Below are 25,275 nucleotides of genomic sequence, written 5' to 3' on the forward strand. Positions count from 1 at the left end.
TTAATACAAGGGAGCAGCAAAATACAGGAGAATTACAAAGTGAACTTTAAGGGCCACTGATAAATAAATATTTAAAATCGGGACTTTCCATTACAAAGTAATTAGAAGAATCTTTGATTGAGCTTGCAAGCATAGAGTGACCTGATGATTCGTGCAAGGTTTTCATTGGGCCATTAAAAACTTGCCACAAAGCTAGCACGCAACCTTTAAATAATGCACGAAACGTTCGTCCATGATTGAAAGGGGACAACGTTTCCTCGTTTCATTGCGACTTTCTTGAAGATGTATGCAATAAATAAAATAATAAAATACATTGTTATAACAGAAAATGTATTACTCTTCGATGTTGCACCTATTTTCATAGCGAAAGCAATAGTTTCAGTCAAAGTCGGTATCCTTTCATTATGTGTTTTTTACAGTATCTTTTGAATAAATGTTTAAAATAAAAACCAATGTATATTACAGTGGCTCTCTAAAATGAAAACTACAGTGTGAAATGTGGATTCAAGTGAGAGGCCGTGTCCCAACTAAAGGCCAAGCGATGTTTCTAACATGGCGGCGCTTTGAACTGCTGCAGTATCACCAGTTGGTGCATCCTCTCTGTCGACGGCACGCGGTGTGCGCGCGAGCGACTGGTGACGCGCGTCGCGCGCTCACTGAAGCAGCTGTTGCGGAGGCCGGGTGCTAGCGGTGCAGGATGTCCTCTTGCAGCAGCCCCGCCATGTCTCTGGAGAGATGCCGGGCGGACTGGGGGGACTTGGAGGACGAGTTCCATCAGCTCCAGGTAAAGTCCCTGCCAAGGGTGGGTGGAGGGCAATGAGCCTCTGTGCCCCATGAGTAAACGCCCCCCATCCTTGAGGTCAGAAAGCAGCCTGTGCATAGAGTCCACCAATGAACCATTGTGGTTATTCTGTGGAATTATTTTCATGGTGACCTTGTGCAGCCGGCCTCTGCCAGACACTGCCCACACTGCAGACCGTGCGTGCAGTGCTCAAAGGGGCCGTGTGTCAGAGGAGTCGCTCGGATTGTGCAAAGTGCAGAGAGCTGCATTCTGGAAATAAAAAACCCGAAAATGTAGCATGTGCTGCCGTTCATCACGTTTTTGTTTTAGCATATTCCCCCAACGAGTCGTTTTGGCTTTGTTGATTACCAAAGCCTCGAGTTTTTGGATAGTCTGAAACGAAATTTAGTGTTGCAGATGTACTACTACCAAATGTCGTAAATTTCATTGATGTACAGGAGTGAGATTAAGTCAGGCTTTGCACGAAAAACTGTAATTTTTCAAGATTACAGATTCTAACCTCTCAAGTGTCCAAAGAGGTGAACTCACCTATTCAAAAACCCATCAGAGTACCCATGCCTTCTTATTCAAAGCTTAGGAAAACGTTAATAAACACCATATTGAATTAGTTATGGGCATCGTTTTGCTGTTTCGTTCAGCAGTAGCACCACCAAAGCAGCTGACTGCTAGTGAAACGCAACCAAACCATTCACTTTTAGAGGACGTCATGTGTGTCACCGTTACAGTCATCGTTGTTGTGGTAGTTGACTTCACCTTTGTTAAGCACCTGCATAGCTCTTGGCCAGCTTTCTTGCAGCTTCTGTCATCGAATGCATACTTAATATATGTAATAGTGCTCTGTTCTATTGTCCAGCAAAGTGTAAAGTAACTCGGTGATCTCTTTAGTTCATAATCTCATGTAGGGTAAAGAAATTGCAGCATTGTACTTTTATGGTCTATGGCAAAGCATCGAAATTAAAAAAACGTAATTTATACAAGGTGAAATAGCCCATTTTCTTCTATGATCTGATGCTAGATAAGTGTATCGATGTGATGTACTTCTTTGTACATATGGGAAAGCATTTCTATTAATCCCCTGAAATCAAGTACAGCGTAGTCTACAGAGAGTAATATTTTCTAATCAAATGCCAGTTAAGACACTCAAGTAATATCCTTTTTAACACAAGCAGGGACAAGTAAACGAGCAATGACCTGCTATAACCTCTGATGCAGGGTAAAGCCACGCCCCCCTCCACCCACCGTCTGTTATCAGTGGAAGGGTTAGGCAATCAGTCATTTCCAGCAGACACAGTAAGGAGAAGTAATGCATAACAGATGATGGTCTAGCATAGGTTGAGGAAACCTGAGCAACGTCCTTTTAATATAGCAAAGAGTCAAATAAGTGAGGAAATCAAAGTCTCTGTTTTCAAACACTAAATTAATGAGACGTCTCGTCTTCTAATTTAATACAAAATAAGGTAGTTTTCGATGATCTAACTGAGTAAGGCAGTACGAATCGTATCTCGTGCACGCTGAAGCAATCCTAGTCATCAGTCGCCTTGATATAATGCAAAGAAAGGTGAACCTTATCATTTGTATTCGAGTGCAGGGTGAAGAAATCAGCATAATTTGTTTCTGTAATCTAACGCGGACGGCCATATCCTTCTGTAATCCACCATTTAGTAAGACAGTGATCTCTAACTGGTTGAAGGTTAAACAGAGTTAAGCCACCTCCCTCTGTATTCAAATACAGGGTAACAGCATCTGTCGTTTCCTTTGAGGAGAGCAACCAGAATTACATCTTTCTGTAATCTAATAAGGGGCCAAGTACTCAGAGCAGCCTCTTTTACATTATTTCAAAGTCCCAGGATATGTATTACATTTGATTTATATGTATAAATAAATGTCAGTAATTGGTACAATGATAGTTATATTGTCTGGCAAACACGTCTTTGTTTACCAGTTTGTTTCTGAACTTTATCGCTGTTATTCTTATCAGTTTATTTGGAGGAAGATGCCGAACCGCAGGTTTGGATAATAACGCACCTAACAAACGTTTTTATCTTGTACTTATTGTGAGCAGGGCCAGAAAGTATATGCTCCAATTTATCATTTGGTCTGAAACATATTCTGTTAATGATCCGTGTGATGAACTTGGATTGGTTAGGCAAACACATCAGAGGATTGTCTTGGAAAAACTCGTCTCTTATTTATTGGCTGTGGTCCACAAAGTGTGTATGTAACTGACACAGTTTGTAGATGATGCACATGTCTACCTTCAGTGGGCAGGCTTTAGGGACTATTTCAGCGATCAGGCTCCAAGAAGAACCCATCACCAGTGTTAATAGGATCAGTGCTCAGTGCAGGAGGTTCCCAAGGGTGAGCTCACTCTGAGTAGGCTCTGCTCCGGAAGGCCCAAGCCAGTATGGTATTGGTTATGTTATCTATCGTCTGCGGCAGACAATGCTTGGCAGTTCAGGCTAGACTGTACCTGTTGGAGGAGACCAAACTAATTTGCATATGAGGGGCATCTGTCTAGAGCGGAATAGTGGGCAACAAAAAAGCATGCACTGGAATGCAGACCGTGTGATTGCCAGTGGCTGAGGTTAAGTCAAGCTTCCCTTTTACACTTTCTTGAAGTAGACTCTGCCGTGCAGCATCTTGTTATCATTTAATCTAAGCGCCATCGCGCTATGTGAACTGACAGTGTGGATTCCCTCTCAGAGCTCAGTTATCCGTGGGGACCCTTGCTGGCAGGACGTACAGCGTGGTGGGTCATACATGCTATGGAAATGAATAAAGTTTCTTCAAATCTCAGTTTCCTGCTCACCTTCGTCTTGCTACAGAGACATTAATCACCGTTGTATTGCTGACGACTTTGCTATGTTTTCTGTACTTAAGAAGTCTGCAAAACTGCTGACTACTCTACTTGTGTTTTGTGTCTTGCTGCCCATGTTTACCTGGCCTGTGTGTTTGTGGGACACTTATAAATCTACTGCCTGTTCTGTATTCAGCTTTTACTACTGAGGCCCGCATTATAGCCATTCTCTCTCTTACTGAAGCTAGAGAAAACTATCTCTTGGTTTACAAAAGTGAACCTGATTATCATTATCAACATTTGGTAACTTAAGAACGGGCTCCATTCGTTGCTTATTTGCCTTTATTGTCTGAATCCAGTCTTCTGCTGGCAAGGACCCATTTCAGAAGTCAGCTGCGTGGTAGACATGCCTCCTGGTTTCTGACCCCTGCCTTATGTGACTCACGTACAATTTGTCTAATTGATCGACCTTTAGAAAGGCAGTGAAAATTCTTACTAGGAGTCTAATACCAACTTCAGGTTCAGCAGCTCAGCACGATTACTGTAGCACTAACAAATCTACTGATGTCCATGAGATTTTCAAGTAATCCGGATATTACATCACATCTGTGTTACTGCTGATGATGTGCAGTCAAAGGTTCATGTAAGTACTGCTGTAAATACCCCTTGGGAAGGTTGTGTTCACCACACACCTCAACCATAGTTTGTGCCTTTCTATTTTGATTTTGGTATTGGGAATTTATGGCGCAGGCTATATTGTAGATGGTTGACTGGAAATGTGGTTGTATATAGCTGGACACTAAGTATATTTTGGGTTGTAAGCAACATTCTCAAAAGTAAACACGTTCCTGTAGGTTTTCATATCAAATGTAACCCCCTCTTTTGTTTTAGTAGTTGTAGTCCTCTTAACCTTAAGTTCCCACTTTCTTCTTTAAAAGGTTTTTTTCTATCTACATTTACGCTTTCTATCCAAGGCCCTTCCTGTATTTTGATTTTTTTTCTTGTTAGCTCTCAGGCCACCATTTCTATTTTCTGCCTCACCTCCCCTCTTCAAAATGACTTTCACTTAAAGTTATGACAAGGGTCTGACTAATAAAAAAAAAAAATGCTCTGCATTTTTCAGTTTTACATAAATAACTTTTTCTGTAATAATCACAATGTTAAAAGCCACCTAGGAATGAAAAATGTCCTAGCTATTGTAACGGAAACTTTCAATTCTATTAAGGACACAGAGGCGAAGAATATGCTTTACTTTCTTTCCTTTAATCAAAAGCAGAATTTGGAAGCAAAAAGCAACACTTCCTAGAACACCCTGGAATGGAACTACAAATTTCAACAGCCAATCCACATCGTGTACAGTCCATATGATTGATGCCCCTCCTCAGGCACTTCCTGTTTCTTGACACGAGATGAAGATGATGGAAGAGTCATTCCCCTTCACTTGCCTCAACACCTATAAGAAAGGAAACCACAATATCTGAGCAGAAATCTAAACTACAGTCATCTTAATATTTGCTGCAAGAAAAGACAAACCTTTAACATCAGTAACATGCCCAAACATAGCATTCCATTGACATTATGTAGTATTAAAATTCTGAATACTTTACTTACTCCTAAGCAGAGTTTCCATACAGGAGAATACCATCTGTCCGGTGGGGAATAAGACGAGCCATATCCGGGTGGGAATAATCCTCGCCTCCGTGTCCTTAATAGAATTGAAACATTCCATTACAATAGCTAGGACATTTTTCATTCTATGTCAGGACCGGAGGCGAGGATTATGCTTTTTCAAAGCTTATCCACTACCAATGATACCATGTCCAACTCTGGTTTAAAATAGAACCTCTTGAACATGAAATCTGATAACCAGTCTGTAGCATTGATAATATCCTCTAGTCTAGCAGCCAGAGAAAAAGCCTTAGATGCCATGGCACCTCTGAGGGAATGCACCCCAAAACGAGCCACGTTGATCCCTGCTTCCTGCATAACCCATCTGGCTATAGTCGGTGATGAGACAGCTTTAAAAGGCATTCAAATGGAAATAAGCAACTGTCTCTCCCCTCGGGGGCGAATATCCTCAGTCGCATTCTCATATGCCTTGAGGCTTCGTACCACACACAACTTAGGAGAATAATCAAAAGCAGGGTAAGAAATCATTCTTGTATCCATCTTAGTCCTCCTGGAGACATGAAAGGTAACCCCTTGTGGCGTAAAAACCCTACTGGAAAGGTCCAGGGCTCGAACATCCGAGACCCTTCTGCAGGAAACAAGGCACAAAAGCATCGCTAGCTTGGCCGATATTTCCTTCCTTGAAAGGTATTAGTTTGATTGCCAGGATTGGAAGAGATTAAGAACCAAATTGACATCACACAAACTTGAGTATTTGGGTTGTGGAGGGAGAGCAAGGCGAATAACCCGTAGCATTTTGCACACCAAAGGATGTTCTCCTATTGGTAAACCCTGAACAGGAAGATGACCCGCCGAACTAGCTGAGCTTTATGCATTAACGATGCGATAGGCCATGCCTCTAGATGCCAAAGAGGCAATCAAATTCAAGACTGGGACAACGTCGCACCCCCTGGCATCTTATTCGCGTTGAAGACACCAACGTACCCACTCTGTCCAAGCAGATTTGTTTGTTGTAGAAGTGCTGTCGGCCCAGGCTGCGGCCAGCAGTGTATCAGCCTCTGATGAAAGGCTGTAACTCTCCATCCTTCCCTGAAATCCTCCAGACCATGAGAGGAAGACTGCCTTGGAGAACCAATGGGTGACTCTGGCCCAGAGGATCTTTCAGGATATCCGGATCCTGGGGGAGAGGGATTGGAAAATCCCAAGAAAGTTCCAGAGGAAGCGTAAACCACACTTGAAATCTCCAAACCGGAGTGATCACTACCACCTGCGTCTCCTGTCTGCGCACCTGCGCCGCCAGAAGCGTTATCATGGCGAAGGGGAGAAAAGCGTAACTCTTCTCGGACCATTCTTGGAGAAATGCATCAGTCACCACTGCCTGTGGGTCCGGCTTCCAGCTGACATACTGGGAAACTTGGTGATCCAGCCTTGAGGCAAAAAGATCTGCCGTGAAAGGACCCCACAGTGCATTGAGATTTTCAAAAAACCCGGATCTAAGCGCCACAAACTAGTGTCTGGCCACTCCCTGGAACACCAGTCTGCTATCTGATTCGAGGACCCTGGAAGATATTCTGCTGTAATGGAAATATTGTATGTGAGACAATATGCCCAAAGATCCTTGTCCAGATCTGCTAGAACTTTGGACGTGGGGCCCCCAGGTGGTTGATGTAGGGGACCACTGAGCGATTGTTCATTTTGAGTAAAACCGAACAATTTGGCCTGTCCTTGGTCCAGCATTAAATGGCAAAGGAGCCTGCCAGCAGTTCCAGGCAATTGATGTGGAGAGTTAATTCGGCAGACGACCACCTTCCCCTGGTGAAGGATTCCCTGCAGCGAGTTCTCCAAACAGAGGCGCTGGCATCGGATTCTATGATTATGTCCTGATCGGAACTAGAAATCGCTCGGCCGTTCCAGGCCTGCGTATGAGAGAGCCACCATCTCATCTCGTTCCTTGATTCTTCTGTCAGAGACACCTGATGCGAGTAGGAGAGGCCTTCACGCATGTGAGAGGCTTTCAGGTGCTGTAATGTAGGGGCCCTGGGAAAATCACCTATATGGAAGAAGCTAATAGCCCCACAATCTGAGCAATCTGGCGCAGGGATGTCGAGGGCCTTGAAATTGTCTTCCTTAACTCTCTGTGAATCTTAGCAACCTTGCAAGTCAGCAGACTGAGAGTCTTGTCTGCCGAGTTTATGACAAACCCCAGAAAGGTTGTCTGCCTGGAGGGAATCAGAGCTGACTTCTTGGCATTTATCAAGAAACCCAAACCCTCTAGAAGAGAGATAGTGTACTGTAGCTGCTGTTGCAACCTGTGGGGACATTGATTCATCAGCAAGAGATCGTCTAGGTAGATGATCAGACTCCTTCCAGAAATATCAAGCAGCTTGTCCTGACAGGCCCGCCATGACCTGTCGGTCCCTTTTTTGGGCTCCTTAATGAACTTTGGCAGAAAAGTGGCCTTTCTGGGGTCTATGTCCGGGGAATAGGAGACCTTCCCCGGAAGAGATGGGCAAGGGCATTCCACCTTCAGCCGCTCTTGAACCTCTTTTTCCAGAGGCTTGCACAACCTGGATTGGGAGGAGCGAAGATGGACTAAGGCCTCAGGGTCTAACATGTCAGATGACCCCGTTGGCAGTTGGAGGTCCAAGGGAGTTTGGGTTGGTCTCCAAGGCCTAGAGGGGCCTGCTTCATCATTGGAACCATGCAAGTCATCCTCTTCAGGGTCCGCTGATGGCAACAGGGAGAGAGGATTGCCATCCGGAGGGGGGTGCTCACCGAAAGCCTGCTTCACCTTATCAAAGGCTGCCATGTCCAGCCTGCCCTCCATCTCGCGCTTAAGGGGTTGTTGTGCTGATTGCCCCCAATCTTATGGTCCTTCCATAGGGAGAGACAGATTAAGAGGGGCTGGGTATGAATACGCCTCCTGGAGCAGCCTCCGCTCCAATGGCCGCCGCTACCGCCTGTTGAATAGACTCATCCACTGTGTCACAGAACTCGTTATCAATAGGAAGAACTGAGATGGTCTCTTCCACGTACTCATCGCCTTGCATAATGGGCACAAGAAAAATACAGACTACTGGGACTGAACTATGCAGGTGAAAAACTGGAGAATGCCTGAGACTCGCTCAAGGTTTCCTGCTGGACAAAGTCCAGCAATATCATGCACAGTGTGCAGTTGACTAGGGGAAAACCCCCTACATGATTTCATTATTAAAGGCCTTGATAGGCTACTTGGAGTAACCCCCTGGAGCCAACCTCCCTTTGTTCTATGGGAGTCACGAAGGCGAAAGAACGCCCGGGCCCGGCCCCTAGGCAGCGGAGGAAATAAACGCTTACTTGCGTGTGGGAGGCGCGTTATTCAAGAGCCTTGCGGCTCGATACAGACCCGGAACAGCGTCTGCTGCTGCCAGGTATCAGAGGCACAGCGACGTGCCTGTACTTAAATACAGACCTGTGTAGGGCGTCGAGGCTTCTGAGGCATGCAGTGCCTGGACGTGTTTATGCGGGCTCAGGCAGCTGCTGGAACAGAGCCGAGCTGGAATCACAGAGATGCGCGGTGTACGTCGGAACACCGCTCTGCCCTCTGCAGTCGCACAGGGACACCACAGTGCCTGTCGGGCGACCCAGCCGCGAGTGGGGTGGACAATGCCCCTGCGGCTCCCTGTGAAGAGGATAAACAATTAGCGCGTTGCTTCACACCTTACGCGTGTGGTAAACAGAAAATCAGAATTGTTTGACCCAAGAAAGAAAAAAAGTACTTATCTTCTTCTGCATCAGGAAAAAAAGAAGTAGTGCCTGAGGAGGGGCATCAAGGATATGGACTGTACACAATCTGGATTTGCTGTTGAAATTTGTAGTTCCATCCCTGGGTGTTCTGGGAAGTGTTTGTTTTTTGCTTCTAACTTCTGCTGTTGATTAAAGACAAGAAAGTAAAGCATAATCCTCGCCTACGAGGTCCTGACATAGAATTCTTTGACCTTGTACAATGTCTCAACATGCTACCCCTTGCTTCATCACAATTTCCAGATCATGTATGGTTTAGGACAGTGGTTCCCAACTTGTGGTCCAGGGACTCTTGGGGTCCACGAATCCTCCTGAGGGGGTCTGTGACTGCTTAGAAAATTAACTAATATGAACAGACCAATAAAGTTTATATAAGTAAAGTGGCTAAATGCACAACTGCAAATTTAAAAATGCGCTGGAAATGTCAAGGAATTTGAAATTGAAGGCTAAAAATTTAATTAGTATCCTTTAATTGATTCCTGGGAGCACTACAGATGCATCAAACAGAATATAGGATGGCCAATGTGTGGCTTCAATTGAATGTAGAAAAGCTCTGACCTTTCTAGTAAAATATGTATGTTTTATTGTATTTGTTTGCAAATTAAATAGAATGTGCTATCATTTGTTTGTGTTGGATGCAATGCCTGTTTCTGTATTTTGTTGTGTATTGTGCGGTTCAAATCATCAACAATGTTTAGGCCTTGGTCCCTGGATTCTACTAATGATTCAGTGGTGGTCTCCGGGTTCCAGTAGTGATAAATTGGGTATCGACAGAAGTCAAACGTTTGGGAACCACTTGTTTAGGGTACTTTGTCCTATATATATATATATATATATATATATATATATATATATATATATATATATATAAATAATTCATATCCTACTTAAGTGCCCCTACATCGGAGCTCCACAAAGTCCACATTCTTTGTCATTTTGTACCTGTGTGGAACCCCAGAAACGAGAGGAGAGGCAGCTGTAATTGGGGCATTCATACCTTTTGGTTGTGGGAAGTACATGCTTTATGATTTTAAAAATAATTTGAAATAGGAAATAATACCCTAATCAGTTTTGTCCTGGGCTATCATGAAATATTTTTGATGTCCAAAACAGGCAATATCTTGATGTTTTTCATAGAATCAAATGTTCTTTAGTGTTAGTGTCCTGTGAATCACCACTGTGGTGATATTTTGTGTGTGGAATCACTACACTGGTAATTGTGCGTGGGTTTCCCCCAATATTTTGTTGATCCTGAGATCATCTTAAGGATTTCTCTATACATGAGATCTTTAGTCAAAATATTTTTAGTGTTGATGCTTTGCACATTGGAACAGTAAAATGGTAATGTTTTGTTCACACCTATTTAACTGTGGTGATATTTTGTGCCTGTGGTCGTTTTGATGGTGATGTCCCATGGATGTGGTCACCCAGTAGAGTTATTTTGTTCTGTGAACCTTACAAAGGTGGGATCTTCACAGTGGTAAAGTTTTATAGGTGGTGTCATTAAAAGGGCAGAATCTAGATCTTGCCAGAGGTGAGCCTTTTCTGTCCGGGATTATATATACATATGATTAATACAACTTCTTTGTTTCAAATGTCACTTTTGCTGTTATTGGGTGTCTGCTCATTGACAACTGTACTCTGTATAGAACACCAAAACAAACCATGATGATATGTTGTGCTTCAGAAACATATGCCTGTGATCTTGAGCAGAATACGATTTATTGACATGAAAACGTATAGGAAAACTGATCCATGCAGAGGCATCCCCTGGTGAACTCGCACTCACAACGAGGTAGCAGTCAGACAGAAGTTGCTCTCATGTACTGATCTCTAAATTGAGTGTGTCAGAGACTGTTTAACCTGCAATGAGAACTGCACTAGGCTACCACAGTCCCCACTGCCACGTCCATCTGCTGAAGTCTTTCTGATGCAAATCAGGTCAGTAGCAGCTATTCGTGGTCTGGAATTCAGAAAAACAAACTCGATCTTTGTCTGCATGATGAAAATGAGGCTCTAATCCTTTCTCCTCTGAATGAACTGACATTATCCTAAATTAGATTCCCTGTTATAGCTGGAAATTGAATCTGCATCAGCCCTTCGTGTAATGCTGAAAAAATGTCCCTTAACACATGTTAACGTTACTGGGCTATTTTCTTATGCGGCGTCTGTTTGACATCTCACGGTCTGCTTGCCTGCCTTTACCATTGTGGTGCTTTGACAGGAAAGAATTCAGGTCATCGGTGTGATGGTTTTCACATTCATACAGAGTTGTCACTTGCATTTGAATACTTATTTTGGGTCATGTGAATTAAAAAAATATATATATACATATTTTTGATGCTGCTTCCTGTGTTTATTGCAGGAATCTCACAAAGTATACAGGCAGAAACTTGAAGAACTCAATGTCCTTCAGACAGCTTGCAGCAGCTCCATAAGCAAACACAAGAAGCGGCTGAAAGACTTGGAGTACAGCCTGCGGAGGTAATGCGAGAGTTTGGCTTGGCCTAGTACTTTTCCTGTTCTGTCGATAGCTAAAGCAGTTTGACCCACACAAAGGACAACATGAGGAATCGCCCTTGGCAGCTGTGAGCTGCCCACACACATCCAAAACCAGTTCAGTATTTACCTAACACATCTGTGTTGTATTACAGCATGTATATAAAGCTGATTACCTCTGTGCGGGGCACTGAAGCGCTTGTCTACATGGGCAGCAAGCTTCGCATGTGTTTCTTTAAACCTAAGTGGGTAGTCTTTGCAGGTTGTGCGTGATGACCATCAAGGTGAGTTTATTGTGTTCAGGAATGCAGCGTTTATCAATGTGGTGCTTGAGGTGTGAAATAAACGTGCAGTTTGTTTTTCAGTCATCTTGCACCTTTGAGCAGCTCTGCTGGTCCCTTTGTGGTATTTCTTATGAACTTAGTCAACTTAGCTGGTAACAGCATTGAATTGTCCAAACTAAAATGTTGTTTATCGTTTTGGTCTTGACCTGGCGTGGTTGTGTAGAAATTTGCTGAAATGGGCTTTGTTAATAACTTCCCATATCTGAATTGCGTTGTGAGATGTAAAGAAGTGGTCATAGTGTGAAGATAATCGAGACCTGCAGGGCTGGACTTGATTAAATTCCTTCTGTGGACCATCTGTATGTGACAGATCTCTTCATTTATTCCAACACCTGTTCATTTGGTGGTGCCTCTTTTGTGGGCTGGTACAGAAACGGCAACAGACAAGTTACGTAGCAGATATGTTTTATGTGAGTGTAGGAGGGGGAGATTACAGTTGGCTGACCTAACTGTACAATATCCAGGCAAATTATGGGTCCGCACGTCTTTAACTTACTTGCATATAGAAAGTAGTTTGATGGTTGAGTTGTTCCCTATTTGTGGTTTGTAAGTTGAAGATTGCACTTGAGTGTGTGGTTGTCTTTCCAGGTTTTAACCTAGGGATATGTGATGGAATTATTATTCAAGGAGGCCTGTGTCAAAACATAGTGGGCCAAATGTATGACTTTTTGTTTTACGACTCGCAATTTGGGTTCCTTTTGGGAATTGCAAATTGCAAGTCGTTAAACAAAATGTACAACAGTGTAAAGCACACTGTTTGTGATTCCCAATGGGGTTGCAAATTACCTACCTCATCAATATTCATGAGGTAGGTTGCAATTTGCGACCCCATTGGGAATGGCCACACTCACAAAGATGCTGTCCAGCTGGGGACAGCAGACCACCATGTCTGTGAGTGTTTTTTTTAATAAAGCCGTTTTTTTTTAATAGCCCGTTTGCCTTAAAGGAAAACGGAATGCATTACAAAAAAAATGAAAAGTATTCTTTTCATTTTTTCAGAGTACAGTGGTCCATGGGGCCACTGCCTGCTCTGAAAAAAGTTTTGCGCCCCCATTCACAAAGGGGCAGGGGTTCCTTTGGGACCCCTTCCTGTTTGCAAATGGTTAGCATCAACTTGAAGTTGGTAGTAACGGCAAATGTTTTGCCACAGCATTCACGGTCGCGAAACATTCATAAATGCCAGTGCGATTCTGTTTGATGAAGGGACACCCTTAACATGCCACTTCCTCATATCGAATCGCAAAAGCAAAATGTGATTCAGTAGCAAGTTACTGAATCGCATTTTGTGTTTTGTACATGGCAAAATGTTTTTTACCGGTCGCAAACGGCCAAAATGGTTCGTACACCTGGCACCTAGTTTCTTTTAGATCGTATGTAAGTTCATTACAGAAAACTAGTCTCAGCCAGCCGACCCAAGAGTTCTGCTAGCTACTGTGTATACGTTTTCTTGATAAGAAAAAGGTGCTTTGTTGTGAAGGCATTGATGGGCCAGACAGGTGAGTTTAAATCTTACCATCTGAGAAACTACCTGGCTGAAGAATGTGTTCTTGTTTTCAAAAAGACTATGGGCCTTATTACGAGTTCAGCGGAGGACGGGGAGGTTGCTGCCATAGTGGCTACCTCCCTGCCGGACCCATTAAGAGTCCCCGCTAGGTCAGCTGTTGGAAACCTCTGTTTCCGCCAGCTGGCCTAGCAGGAAACAGCCTACAGCATTGTCTCCAGCTCGTAATCGAGCCGGGCGCAATGCTGTAGAATGCAGGGTGCACCAGCACCCTCTCAGTGTTCACTGTCTGCAAAGTAGACAGTGAACATTGTGAGGGTGCTGGCCAGGGGGACCCCTGCACTGCCCATGCCAAGCGCATGGGCATTGCAGCGGCCTCCCAGGGCCCCCTGCACCCGTTCTCTGCCTGCCTTTTCATGGCAGTAATACTGTCATGCAAAGGCTGGCGGCGACCGAGGTCGTAATCCCAGGGCAGCTGCCACTGTGGCACGACCGCCATCGTTAGAATATGGCGCCCAGACTGCCGCATTGGCGGTGGTCCGACCGCCATCCGAGAGTCTGATGGTCTACTGACTGCCAGACTCATACTGGGGCCCTATGTCTTAAAAATTCAATTTCTTACTATAAAACTCTCATTCTCAAAAATGTCTTATACTTTGTTTTGGACACACCTTTTAGACAAGGGGAGCATTAATGCCCATGGAATAATGTAAAGAAATTGTAACACAGGCAGTCCCTGACTTTTCCGTACAAACCCATCAACCCTGGTCTCATTCCCTCCAGCCCTTTAGCGCTTGCACCTTTACCTCTCCTGCTCACTTGAGGCTTGCTGCTCACATTGCACCACTGCTCCATCCAACAAGATGCTAGGATGTTGGAAAAAGCTGCTCGCCCACAGCATGTTTTATCTTTCTTTTCATCTTATCCCCTACATATCTCTATCCTAGTGCTTTCTTTGCATCTCCCTTGTCCTCCTTTGCCCTTTCAAATAGCCCAAGGGTTTGCATAACGCATTGTGCAACACACCAAGTAACATAACCTTGAGAGGTATATATTTAGATTGCTGCTTGTGCCATCTTGCAGCATTTCAGCATTCTAGGGTGTGTTTCCTGAAGCCACCTTGGACTGCGTAAATCCTGTTCCTCGTGCTCAACATGATCTGCAGCCAACATGGAATGCAGGTGGCTTCACTAGAATGGAACACCCGAGAAACCAGGCCTTGGAGGCAGCAGCACATAAGTTGTTCCTTTTCCCGTCACTGACCAAGAATTGCACATAATGATGAAGATCCGCCCAAACGATGGAGTTGATTGTGTCATGGGCCAGTTTCCATCTTGATATTACCCAACTAGGTGGTGCCTGTAGGTTTAAAAAGAGCGACTCCATGCAACATTTTCAAGACAACCACTTGCTCTATAAATTATTTCCATTTTAAATGTATTCTCTGAAAATTGTTATTATCTGGATATCCTGAAAATCTCATGCAGATCTGGCCCGGAGTATGACGTCTCTAGCCTTACAGCAACTCTTTGCTTACATCATACCCTTCGCTCTCATTGGGTAAGGCATTTCAAGATTGGTTTGCCATGCTGTTGTTAAACATGTAGTGCGTGCTGCAAGTCGCATTTTATTAATCCTTGCTAAACTATATTAAACCAGTTGTCAAGCTCACATTTGTTTTTTACTGAGAACAAGAGGTAAATATAATCTGTAACAAGCATTTCTATTTTTATTTGGAGAGTCTAGAAACGGGATAAATCAAATGCTGGTCCCAAATTCGCACAAAAGTGTCAAGGCAGTTAATCCGTATTTTCAATATAATGTAATATATATTATATAAATAATTTCAATATAATTCCTTTATAAAAACAGAACAAATGGTGCAACCTTTCAAACGCCTGAGAAGTTTTGTCAACCTTGCCTAACTTTCCATTGTTTAATCATCTGTTCATCGAGCATTGTGCAAACAGCATTACCCAGCCCTCGGTATGTATGCATGCTGTGTCAAGGATTCAAGAGCTTGGGAAGGCTTGGCGGGGAACGTCGACTGGCTTTTTAATCCAGAATGAATGTCTCCTTGCACATCAGTTCCAAAGGGCATGCTCTGAGACTTTCGAACTTTGTACAGAACTTTGGGTCAAGTTTAATATTAGCCAACACCTGCAAGAGGCAATCAACGATCCATGAACTGGGTAATGTTCAAAAAGTATTGCATCAGTGCCTCCGCCCCTGCAGTTCAAGAAAAGCTAAAATCTTCTATACTCCGTTATTGCTAGATGAAGGCATTGTATGCCAGTTGCAAATGATGAATAATGGCTACCCTAGTGGTTTGTGGTTACAGTGTGCTAGTGGCAATGAGTTTTCCTAAGTATGGGAAATGCTTCCCACTACATATGAGCTGAGACAGCACCTGCAAGAGCTGGTCAGGGAACAAGTAAAGCATCCGTTAGCAAAGATGTATTGCATATATTAAATTAAGCGAAATTCCTCTACGCCGCCCTTCTTAAATAGCACATTAAGCCCAGCCTTCCAGGTGTTCTAACTGGGCCCACTTGTTGGAGAATGCTTCCAACTTCCCTCTGGGCCAGTTCACCTCTGCATGTCAAAACCAGCCAGGGCTGAGCCGGTTAGCCTGGTTCTGCCTCTGACCAAGACAGTTGCGTGCCCACATTTACGGTGAACATTTTCTCCGCAAATGTTCGCCTGCGCTTCTGCATTAAGACCTATAACATATTTATTGAAGTTTTGAATAAGTATGGTTTGTTTCTGTCATATATATTGCACAGGGAATATTCGGAATCATGAGATTTTTAATTAATGTGCACTAAACAGTGTGCATGGGGAGTTTGTGTCTTTTCTACTACATGACACAGATGCTCCAGCAGTATGTACTGGTTAGTCTATTTTGCTTTATGATGTGAATTTACTGAAGAATTGTGCACTTTTATTTCCACATGATCAGGGGCCTGTTGTCCTCTCTGTCCAAATAACATCATAATCTCTAATGGAAGTGAAAAAAAAATGTGAGGCAGCACATGTGCCCCAGGAGTACCAGTTCACACATCCATGAATATACAGCTCTCTGTCTACTCAGCACTGTACCTCTCAGTTGGAGGGGCAGTCAAGTTTGTGGAAATGACCATTATGCTAATAGTCCTGTTTAAAATTCTAGTCTGTTCAGTGAATGTCAGTAGGTAAAGTAGTGCTGCCCCCTTTCTGCTCCCAAACATCCCACATTTGGGCGGATCACTAAGCCCAGACGAATGTTTGATTTGCACATTCCAAGGGGTGCACCTGGTGGGATTTACTGAGCAGATTTTTGTACACAAATTACCAAATTAACAGACATATAAATAGTGCCTTTTAATCCCATCCAATTCCCACACCCATCAGTTTGTATTCTTAAGGAGCAAAGGTAATTGTGGGATTATACTCAGATTCTGCACACTCTGAAGGCTGTGATGTCATCGAAATTCGAGATCTACTGTTAGGGGGCTCAAGTTCAGTAAGTGCAGTTGTGAAGCTGCTCTTCACACAGCCCTCTAGGGGCCTAGGGACTTCCAGATGACCACAGAATAGAGTTTAGCCTCCGCTGGCCTCAAGTCACAGCAGAGAAACACAAGTACATAGCTAAAGCATCATGCCCAGACACAGACCATTTGTTCTTGAACTATAAAGTTGATTGTTTGGGTGTTCAGTGATAGTATTGAGTTCTCACCTACCTAAGGTGTCTTTGTTGGTTAGGATTAGCATTTCCTAATTTATAAAAGACGGTAGTGCCTATCTATGCATCCTTGTGACCACTGGATCACACTAGAGGCGTAGATCACATAGGCAGCTGCCAAATGAATGGTCACTGTACCCCTCTGATATGTGAAGACTATTCTGTGCTGCAGGTTCTCTGCAGCATCTTCTGACATTTATTTGTTCTTCATGTTTACTATTATGTTATTTAGAAGGTTTCATTTCAACTTGTTTGTTCTTTTTTAAATCTATTCTCTTTGCAGACACAAGCAAACCGCTGTTATTGAAGATGCGGAACTTATACAGCAAATTAGCAGTCACATAAAAGAGCGGCAACATGTTTTCTTTGACATGGAAGCCTACTTGCCAAAGAAAAATGGGTACGTTTGTTTTGTAAAGCTTCTGTGGTATACTCTTCAGCATAGTTTGAATAAGCTTCAAAAGATACTCTTCTGTGTTCTTGTTTGTTAAAGTTGCTTGTGCTTAGGGGTTATGCATAGCATTGGGAGTTGCTTCCTGGAGCATTGAGTGCTTTGATGTAATGTGTTTGACCACTGCCCTGGCCAGTAGTGCCCCAGTAAAGCCGTAGACTAATTCCACCAAATAGGTTGAAGTAGTTAAGTGCTCAAGACTGACATCTGATCTCAGTCTTGAACTCTTAAAACAAGGAGCTTGGCCGTTAACCCTTCCTTCTGAGGCTGATCAATTGATTTCCACTAAATTAGCTAATTGTAACTTCTGTTATTTACAACTAGTAGAAACTGAAAAATCTGCACTGCATAAATGCACATTGTTCTTACACTGTTTCATTCTTTAGGAATCAGGGCCCCCGAGGACTCATTCAGATGTGTTTTTAGGTTAAGGGCATTTTGACCTGTTGTAAGTATTGTGGGCTTTTAACCACGCCCATGTCGCACCCATCACTCTCACTTGTTCGTCGGCTTGCCTTTAAAAAATCACTTGATGTCATTGGTAAATGCTTTACGTTTGTCCTGCCTTGAGGCTGTTTTGTCACACAATGCAGAATGCCCCTGTGACACACATTATTGCACAATTGCCAAACTATTTCTTTTGTCTCTCCCCTTCGTGTTGCTTGGCGGCCATGGCACGCACAGCACGAACAGGCACAACAGTGTGAACTCTACTGCTGGAATTGGAGCGCTGGTCACATTGTTCATAGTTACCTGATCAGAGTCATTTCTTGTGGCTCTCCCCTTAAAACACTTGAAATTGGTGAATGCTTTATGTAAAACAGAAATCCTCAAAGTCAAAGCAGCTCTCCCGGCACAGCGGGGGAGCCGATGCTAGAATATTCACTACACTTGGGGAAAACTCGACCCATAGTGCTTTGCAGGGCTTCACTTTTACAAATAATTTTTGCTCATAACTCAGCCTGTAGGTGTCCTAGAGCAATGGGGCCACAACCAAAACATTCACGACAATGTGCTCTTTCTGTCTACATCATCTTTGGGTCCCCACACAAGGTTAATGAGGACCCCAAAATAATAACCCCTCTCACCATTCAGTGTCTGTTTAAGCTCTCTCATGGCTGAACTTTAGTTTAACAGTTGGGGATAGCTTGTGTTTTCAGGGCCTTGTTTGTAATAATATTGTTATAGGCTTGCTACCCCTGAATATATATATAATAATTCATTATCCACTTTAGGAGCTAAATATATGGTTACACTGCATTATTTATTGCCATTTTTTTCTTTGTGTGGTTATGCCCTCTAAGGGCTAACTATATAGTTACATGACCATGTTTCTTACAAATGCTGTTTTCATTGTGGTGTCCTCTAGGGTCTGTTCTAAGCATTACAGTCATATCTACATATTACAATTTTCGTTGCATGGAACCTTTCCAATTATGCTTTGCAGGGCATTACTTTTACAAAACATCTTAGCTCATAACTCAGCCTGTTGTGGTCCTAGGACAATGGGACCACCTTTGAAACATTGGCCACAATGCACTCTTTCTCATCATCTCTGGGTCCCCACACTATGTGAGTGGTGACTCACAAATAATAACCCCGACCACCATTCATTATCTTTTTAAGCTTTCTCATGGCTGGAACTTTTGTTTTACTGCTGAGAGAAGTTATGTTTTATGGGCCTTGTTTTTAATATCATTACAGTAGTCCTGCTAACCTTGAACATGTGTTAATGCACTATGCTTTCTCCCATTCTTTTTTCATGTGGTTATGCTCTCTAAGAGCTGCCTTTATGGTTACATGACCATGCTTCTTCCAAATGCTTTTTTTATTGTGGTGTGCTGTTCTGAGCATTGCAGTCAACATACTATAATATTCGCGGCACAAAAACGTGTCCCATAATGCTTTGCATGGCATTACTTTTACACAGCATTTTTGCTCATAACTCAGCCTGTGGTGGTCCTAGGACAATGGGACCACCTTCAAAACACTCTTTCTGTCTACATTATCTCTGGGTCCCCACACTTGGTTAGTGGGGACCCCAAAATAATAACCCCTCCCACCATTCAGTGTCTTTTAAGCTTTCTCATGGCAACAACTTTTGTTTTACAGCTGGTAGAAGTTTTGTTTTAAAGGCATTGTTAGTGATATTATTGCAGTAGGCCTGCTAGCCCTAAAAACACCCTCTAGAGGCTAAGTGTATGGTAACACTGCATTACTTTTTCCTGTTTTTTTCATGGAGTTCTCCCCTCTAGGTGCTAACAATATGGTTACAGGACCGTGTTTCTTACAAATTATATTCTTGTTAAGGTGCCCTCTAGGGTTATGGTGCCCTCTAGGGGCTGTTTTGAGCATGACGATCTAATGCCAAAAGTTTATTTCTGATAAAGGTTTATATGATAATTGTATATGTTGTAATAATCTCTCCTTATTACAATTATGATCATAATTCAGGCCAGTTTAACATCCTTGTTACACTATAGCAGTTTGAACATTCCCGATATGTTTGGGTGACCCTTCAAGTTTATTTCTCCTCTGTGGCTGTCTTGTGTTTTTTTGGGGGGGAATTGTGTTAGCCAGCCAGCAACTCTGATGGTAGGTTGGTGAAAGTGGTATTCCATTGGGATGCTAAATGGTAACATTTTTTGCTGCAGATAGAGGAAGAAGGTGAATGGATGTGCGTTAGTTATATGCAGGGCCCCTGGATTTATATGGCAAGAAAAGACCAAATTATGAGGCAGGGTTGACCAGTTTATGTGGCAAGAAAAGTCAATTTATGAATTTGCAATGCCAATAGCTTTAACTCAAGCAAAAGTTAAACTTAATTCATTGCAAATGCTTGTTTATTAGGGTGAAAGCCTAATTGTACTCTGTGTTCTTCTGCCATGCGTTAAACAATTCACTGCCTTGCCTTTGGGGAGTCCACCTTCTCCTCCCCCAAGCAGGCCTTATTAACAGTTTGTCTATCATATGTTGTTCCCAAAAATCGGTTTTTAAGAAGGTGTGTGTGTGTGTATATGTATGTGTATATATATATATATATATATATATATATATATATATATATATATATATATTTATTTATTTTTTATTTTTATTTTTTGAATAACCAAGAATATGTATGATGTTTTGGATTTTTTTTTTGTTTATTAACTTAGCAGAAATGCCTTCTTTCAGACATTTGCGAACCTGTCTCCATAGTGACTAATGGTTATGTGTATCTATTTTGTTCTCACCTGCCAGCATCACTCTAAGACTTTCCCTAAGTACCCTGCTTCCCATCCTATCCCTAGTACTTCATCTGCATGTCTCGTCCAGTTTCTATTATGGACCTCTTTTCTTCTCTTTGCAACCTGTAGATCAAGGTCCAGATTCTCTAGATCGCAAACTGCCCGATTTACAGAATTGGGCTGTTTGCAACTACAAAAAAACATTTTTTAATGTACAAAACCCTATTTGCGATTTGGTAACCTATCACCATTGGATCTGACAGTCGGTATTAGGAAGAGGCATGTTTAGGGTGTCCCTTCCTAATACTGAATCGCAGTGGTATATGTGAATGTTTTGCAACTGAAAAACGGTCTCAGAACATTTGCATTTTACCACCTACTTCAAGTAGGTGTTAACCCATTCCCAAATGGGGAGGGGTCCTCAAGGGACCTCTTCCCATTTGAGAATGTTTGTAAAAACATTTTTTAAGATCAGGCAGTAGTTCCACAGACCACTGCCTACTCTTAAGGAATTTTTTTTAAAAACTTAATTGTTCTTTTTGAAATGAATGCTTTTTAAAAAAACATTGTTTTATTGAAAAGCAATCACAGACATTGTGGTCTGCTGACCACATCCGGCCACCAATCCTCTGATTTTTGCGATTCCCAATGAGTCACAAAGCATCCCTGCCTCATGAATATTAATCAGGTAGGTCTATTCGCAACCCACTAGGAATCACAGAAAGTGTAAAGCGCACTTTTGTACATGGGTGTTTGTGATGACCAAATAATGAATCGCAATAATTCGCTATTTGGCAATTGCAAACCTAAAGCTGCGTACATCTGGCCCCAACTGTTCTCGTCCCTGGATTTTCACATATCTAATGAAAAGCTCCCTGCTTTGATGCTCTGAATTCAGACAAGGATGTTAGCTGGCCGTTTAATGCTTTGATAGTTATTTAATCAAGCTTCTATTTTTATGAGACACAATAGCCTCTTCGGTTAATGCTGGATGGTCATTCAGTAGGTGATCGAGTAATAGAGATCTCTATTAAGTGAAAACTAATGGACTCTGTTAGACCTGGCATCTTTTGGTGTGTTTCCCCTGTCTTTTTCCTTTCTGACCTCCTGTTTTTATGATATGCTTGACTATGTTTTTGCTGGTTTCTCATCTCTGAGACTTTACCACTGCTGATCAGTGCTAAAGTGCAAGTGCCCTCTGTGTAAATTAGGATTCTGATTGGTTATCCATGATTGGCACATTTTGTTTACTAGTAAGGCCCTACTATAGTTCACCATGTGTGCTCAGGGCCTGTAAATCAAATGCTACTAGTGGGCCTGCAGCACTGGTTGTGCCGCCTACATATGTAGCCTTCCAAAGGTGTCTCAGACCTGCCTCTTCAGTGTCTGTGCGTGCAGTTTTAAACTGCCATGTCGACCTGGCAAGTGCACCCACTTCCCTTTTATTGCATGGAAGTCACCCTTAAGGTAGGCCCAGGCAGCCCTCTGGGCAGAGTGGAGTGTATTTAGAAGGTAAGGTAGGGCATCTACTGGTGTGTTTTCACTATTCAAAGGCTATCGCTTTCATAGGTTAACATGGGGTCTGCCTTGAAACACCTTTCAAGTAAAGAGTCCCATGGGAAGATGATAGGAAGTTGGAGTTTGGGATCTCTGAACTCTCAATTTAAAAATACATCTTTTAGCGAAGATGGTTTTTAGATTGTGGGTTTGAAAATGCCATTTTAAGAAAGTGGGCATTTTCTTGCTTAACCATTCTGTGCCTGCCTGTGGAGTCCACGTCTGTGTAACTGACAGTTGGGGCCTCCTGCATACACTCTAGATAGTCGCACAAAAGGAGCTAAGGTGTGCCTTGTATATACTGATGGCTCTTCCTGGGATAGAGTGGTGGTAAGAGCTAACACTTGCACCTGAATAGGGCTGGACCTGTCCTGCACAAAGAAGTTTCCCCCTCCTGGAGAGCGTCTGGGACAGAGCAGGAAAGAACTGGATCTTGTGAAGAGGAAGGACTGCCTTTGAAGTTTGCCTACTTCAAAGGCCAGAACTAGTATAAGTAGTAGGGTCCTGAACACAGAACTTTAGAACTATTTTGGATTAAGGAACCTGCCAAGAAGAAGAGCTGGGGAAGCTGTCAGGAGGGACTTTCACTTTGATGGGCACTTTCCTGTGTTGGCCTGCTGCTTGCTGCATTTGTCTTGGGCAGTGAAAGGACTGGACTGAACTCTTGGCAACTTATTTCCTGAGTTTCTCCAATGGCTTGAATTAGAGCTTGCCTTCTGTTGGAAGTCTCAGGAACATCAAAGACTTTAAGTTCATCTGCCAACCCCACTGAGAACTGTGTTTTTTTTGTGCTGCAACAGAAGAAAAACGACACTGCTGCCAACTACGCCACTGCCTGCATAGTGACCTACCCGCTTCACAACGTAACCCTGGTCTCACCGTTGCCTGATGCCGTCACTGAGCCACTGCTTGCACTATGACCTGTGGGCACCGCACGTTGCATCACCTTGCTTCACACCGTAGCCCTTGTATCACTAACGAGGCCGCGGCCTGCAACGTGGCCTGTGGACACAGCTCGTGAGGTATACAAAGTATCGCCCTGTCCCTCACAGCGGCCCCAGTCTACCGACATCGACATTGACTCCAGCCTCATCAACTGACACTGCTGCTTGCACCGCGACCTGTGGGCACCACATGAAGCATCGCCCCGCTCTGCATCGCAACCTTGGATCAACTGACGACATCGCTTCAGCGACGACGCTGCCTGCACTGCAACCTGGAGACACTCCACGTCGCAACGCCCTAATTCACAGCGTCACCCTGGTTTCACTGGCGACGCTGGACGCTGTCAGCGAGCCGCTGCTTGCACCGTGACCTGTGGGTACTGCACACAACATTGCCCTGCTTCGCATCGCAGCTCCAAAAGCCAGCGCTTTGACTTCACCCTCACTGAGTTCGATCTGCAACGCGTGTGACTTCAAGGGCCTGACGACTCCTGCACAGACCTCTGGAAACAGACTCCAGCCGACGCCGAAACTTCAGATCTCATCGCAAGGTCCATGATGCCCTGCATTTCCAAGGTACTGTTTGCAGGTCTTCCTGACACCGCAGCTGGCCCGTGACCTCGTGGTCAGCCTGAACTGTTGGATTTGTTGCTCATGACGCCGTGGTAGCCCCAGACTGAGCTTTCGACATCAAGGAACTGTTTGAGCTGATTCTTACAAAATCCATATCTTTATTACTGTATGTTGGATTTTTATTGTTTTGGTCTTGTTTTACACAGATAAATATTGGCTATTTTTCTAAAGCTGGTGTGGTGTCAATTTGTATTGTTTTCACTGTATTACTGTGTGTTATGTGCAAATGCTTTACACATTGCCTCTGAGATACGCCTGTCTGCTTGTGCCAAGTTACTAAGGGGGTGAGCAGGTTTGTAAAGTTTTTTTATTTTTTTTTATTAGGTGTGTAACTCCCTTACCCTGACTAGAACAAAGGAGTCCCTACTTGGATAGGGCGCAAGCCACTGCCCTCTATAGTCTCCCATTTCTAACAGACCCAAACTTTATGTTTAATATAATGAAATATATATTAATTGGTTGAGTCCGTACATCATCAGTGTACTGGATGTCATCCTGTCTGCTCCTATGTAGATACTTTTCTTGTCTTTAATTTTTGACTGTTTCAACTGTTTGTAGCTGCCTTTTTGTAGCACTTGTTGGCGCTGCTCTGCTTACAATTTTCTCATGTGTTCCTTTAAATATCCCAAACTCTGGAGATCCTTGTGGACTTAACTAATGTTTTTTTACTACTGTGTAATGCAGTTTGTGCAATCCTCCCTTTACTTAAGTGAGGTTGTCCTTGCTTCAGTAGTTGTTGGACCCTATGTACCAAACACCAGTTTTACAAGTATGAAATATTCATCCCTTAGGGTTAGTTCAATGTTTGTAGTAGATTGCTAGCTGTTTTGGGCTTCACAAATAAATCCTAGAAGTAAGCTTCAAAAGATACGACAGCCATAGGTTTCCGGGCATGCTCCAAATATTTACAAAACCGGGATATTTTACAAGCTTCACCTTTTTGCATGAGAAAATGATGCAGTTGCACACTTTTTTTTTTTTTTCACGTGTAACATTTTTCTTGTGTGAAACCCCTTTCACTGCCCCTCTTAAAACAAGGGTGTTCTTCCACTTTCCTGCACTTGAAAGGCATACGGTCCTATCGTTCCCAAGAGGAGATCTTTGTACATTTCCAGAGTGAAAAGCAACCTTTAATGTTAAAAGTTTTTCAGTACCCCCTTCCACCCCCCCATGCCTGCAGTGCACACATTCCTGCACTTTAACTTGCAAATTTGGTTGATCCACTGTACAAGTGATTTTTTTCTGCATTTACAAGTGCCCTTTGAGATGGGAAAACTCCCTCAATCCTGAATATGCGCTTCAGGGTGTGGGATTTGCTACTGTTTATTGCTTTTTGCACACATAAGGTCTATTCGGTCATAGGGTTGAAGAACATGACGTC

At 43.2% G+C, this 25,275-nt stretch overlaps 1 protein-coding gene across 1 annotated transcript in view; it reads left to right on the plus strand.

Annotated features, from left to right (window-relative positions):
* Window positions 1-625: 625 nt before the first annotated feature.
* TMEM120B (transmembrane protein 120B) overlaps window positions 626-25,275 on the plus strand; it is a 102,521-nt gene continuing 77,871 nt past the window's right edge. The window contains exons 1-3 of the mRNA XM_069214911.1: window positions 626-784; window positions 11,377-11,495; window positions 17,363-17,479. Of these exons, the coding sequence (XP_069071012.1) occupies window positions 698-784; window positions 11,377-11,495; window positions 17,363-17,479 (323 nt within the window). The 5' untranslated portion in view covers window positions 626-697. The remainder of the gene's footprint in view (window positions 785-11,376; window positions 11,496-17,362; window positions 17,480-25,275) is intronic.

This window comes from Pleurodeles waltl, chromosome 11, assembly GCF_031143425.1.
Source record: "Pleurodeles waltl isolate 20211129_DDA chromosome 11, aPleWal1.hap1.20221129, whole genome shotgun sequence".
Classification (NCBI taxonomy): Eukaryota; Metazoa; Chordata; class Amphibia; order Caudata; family Salamandridae; genus Pleurodeles; species Pleurodeles waltl.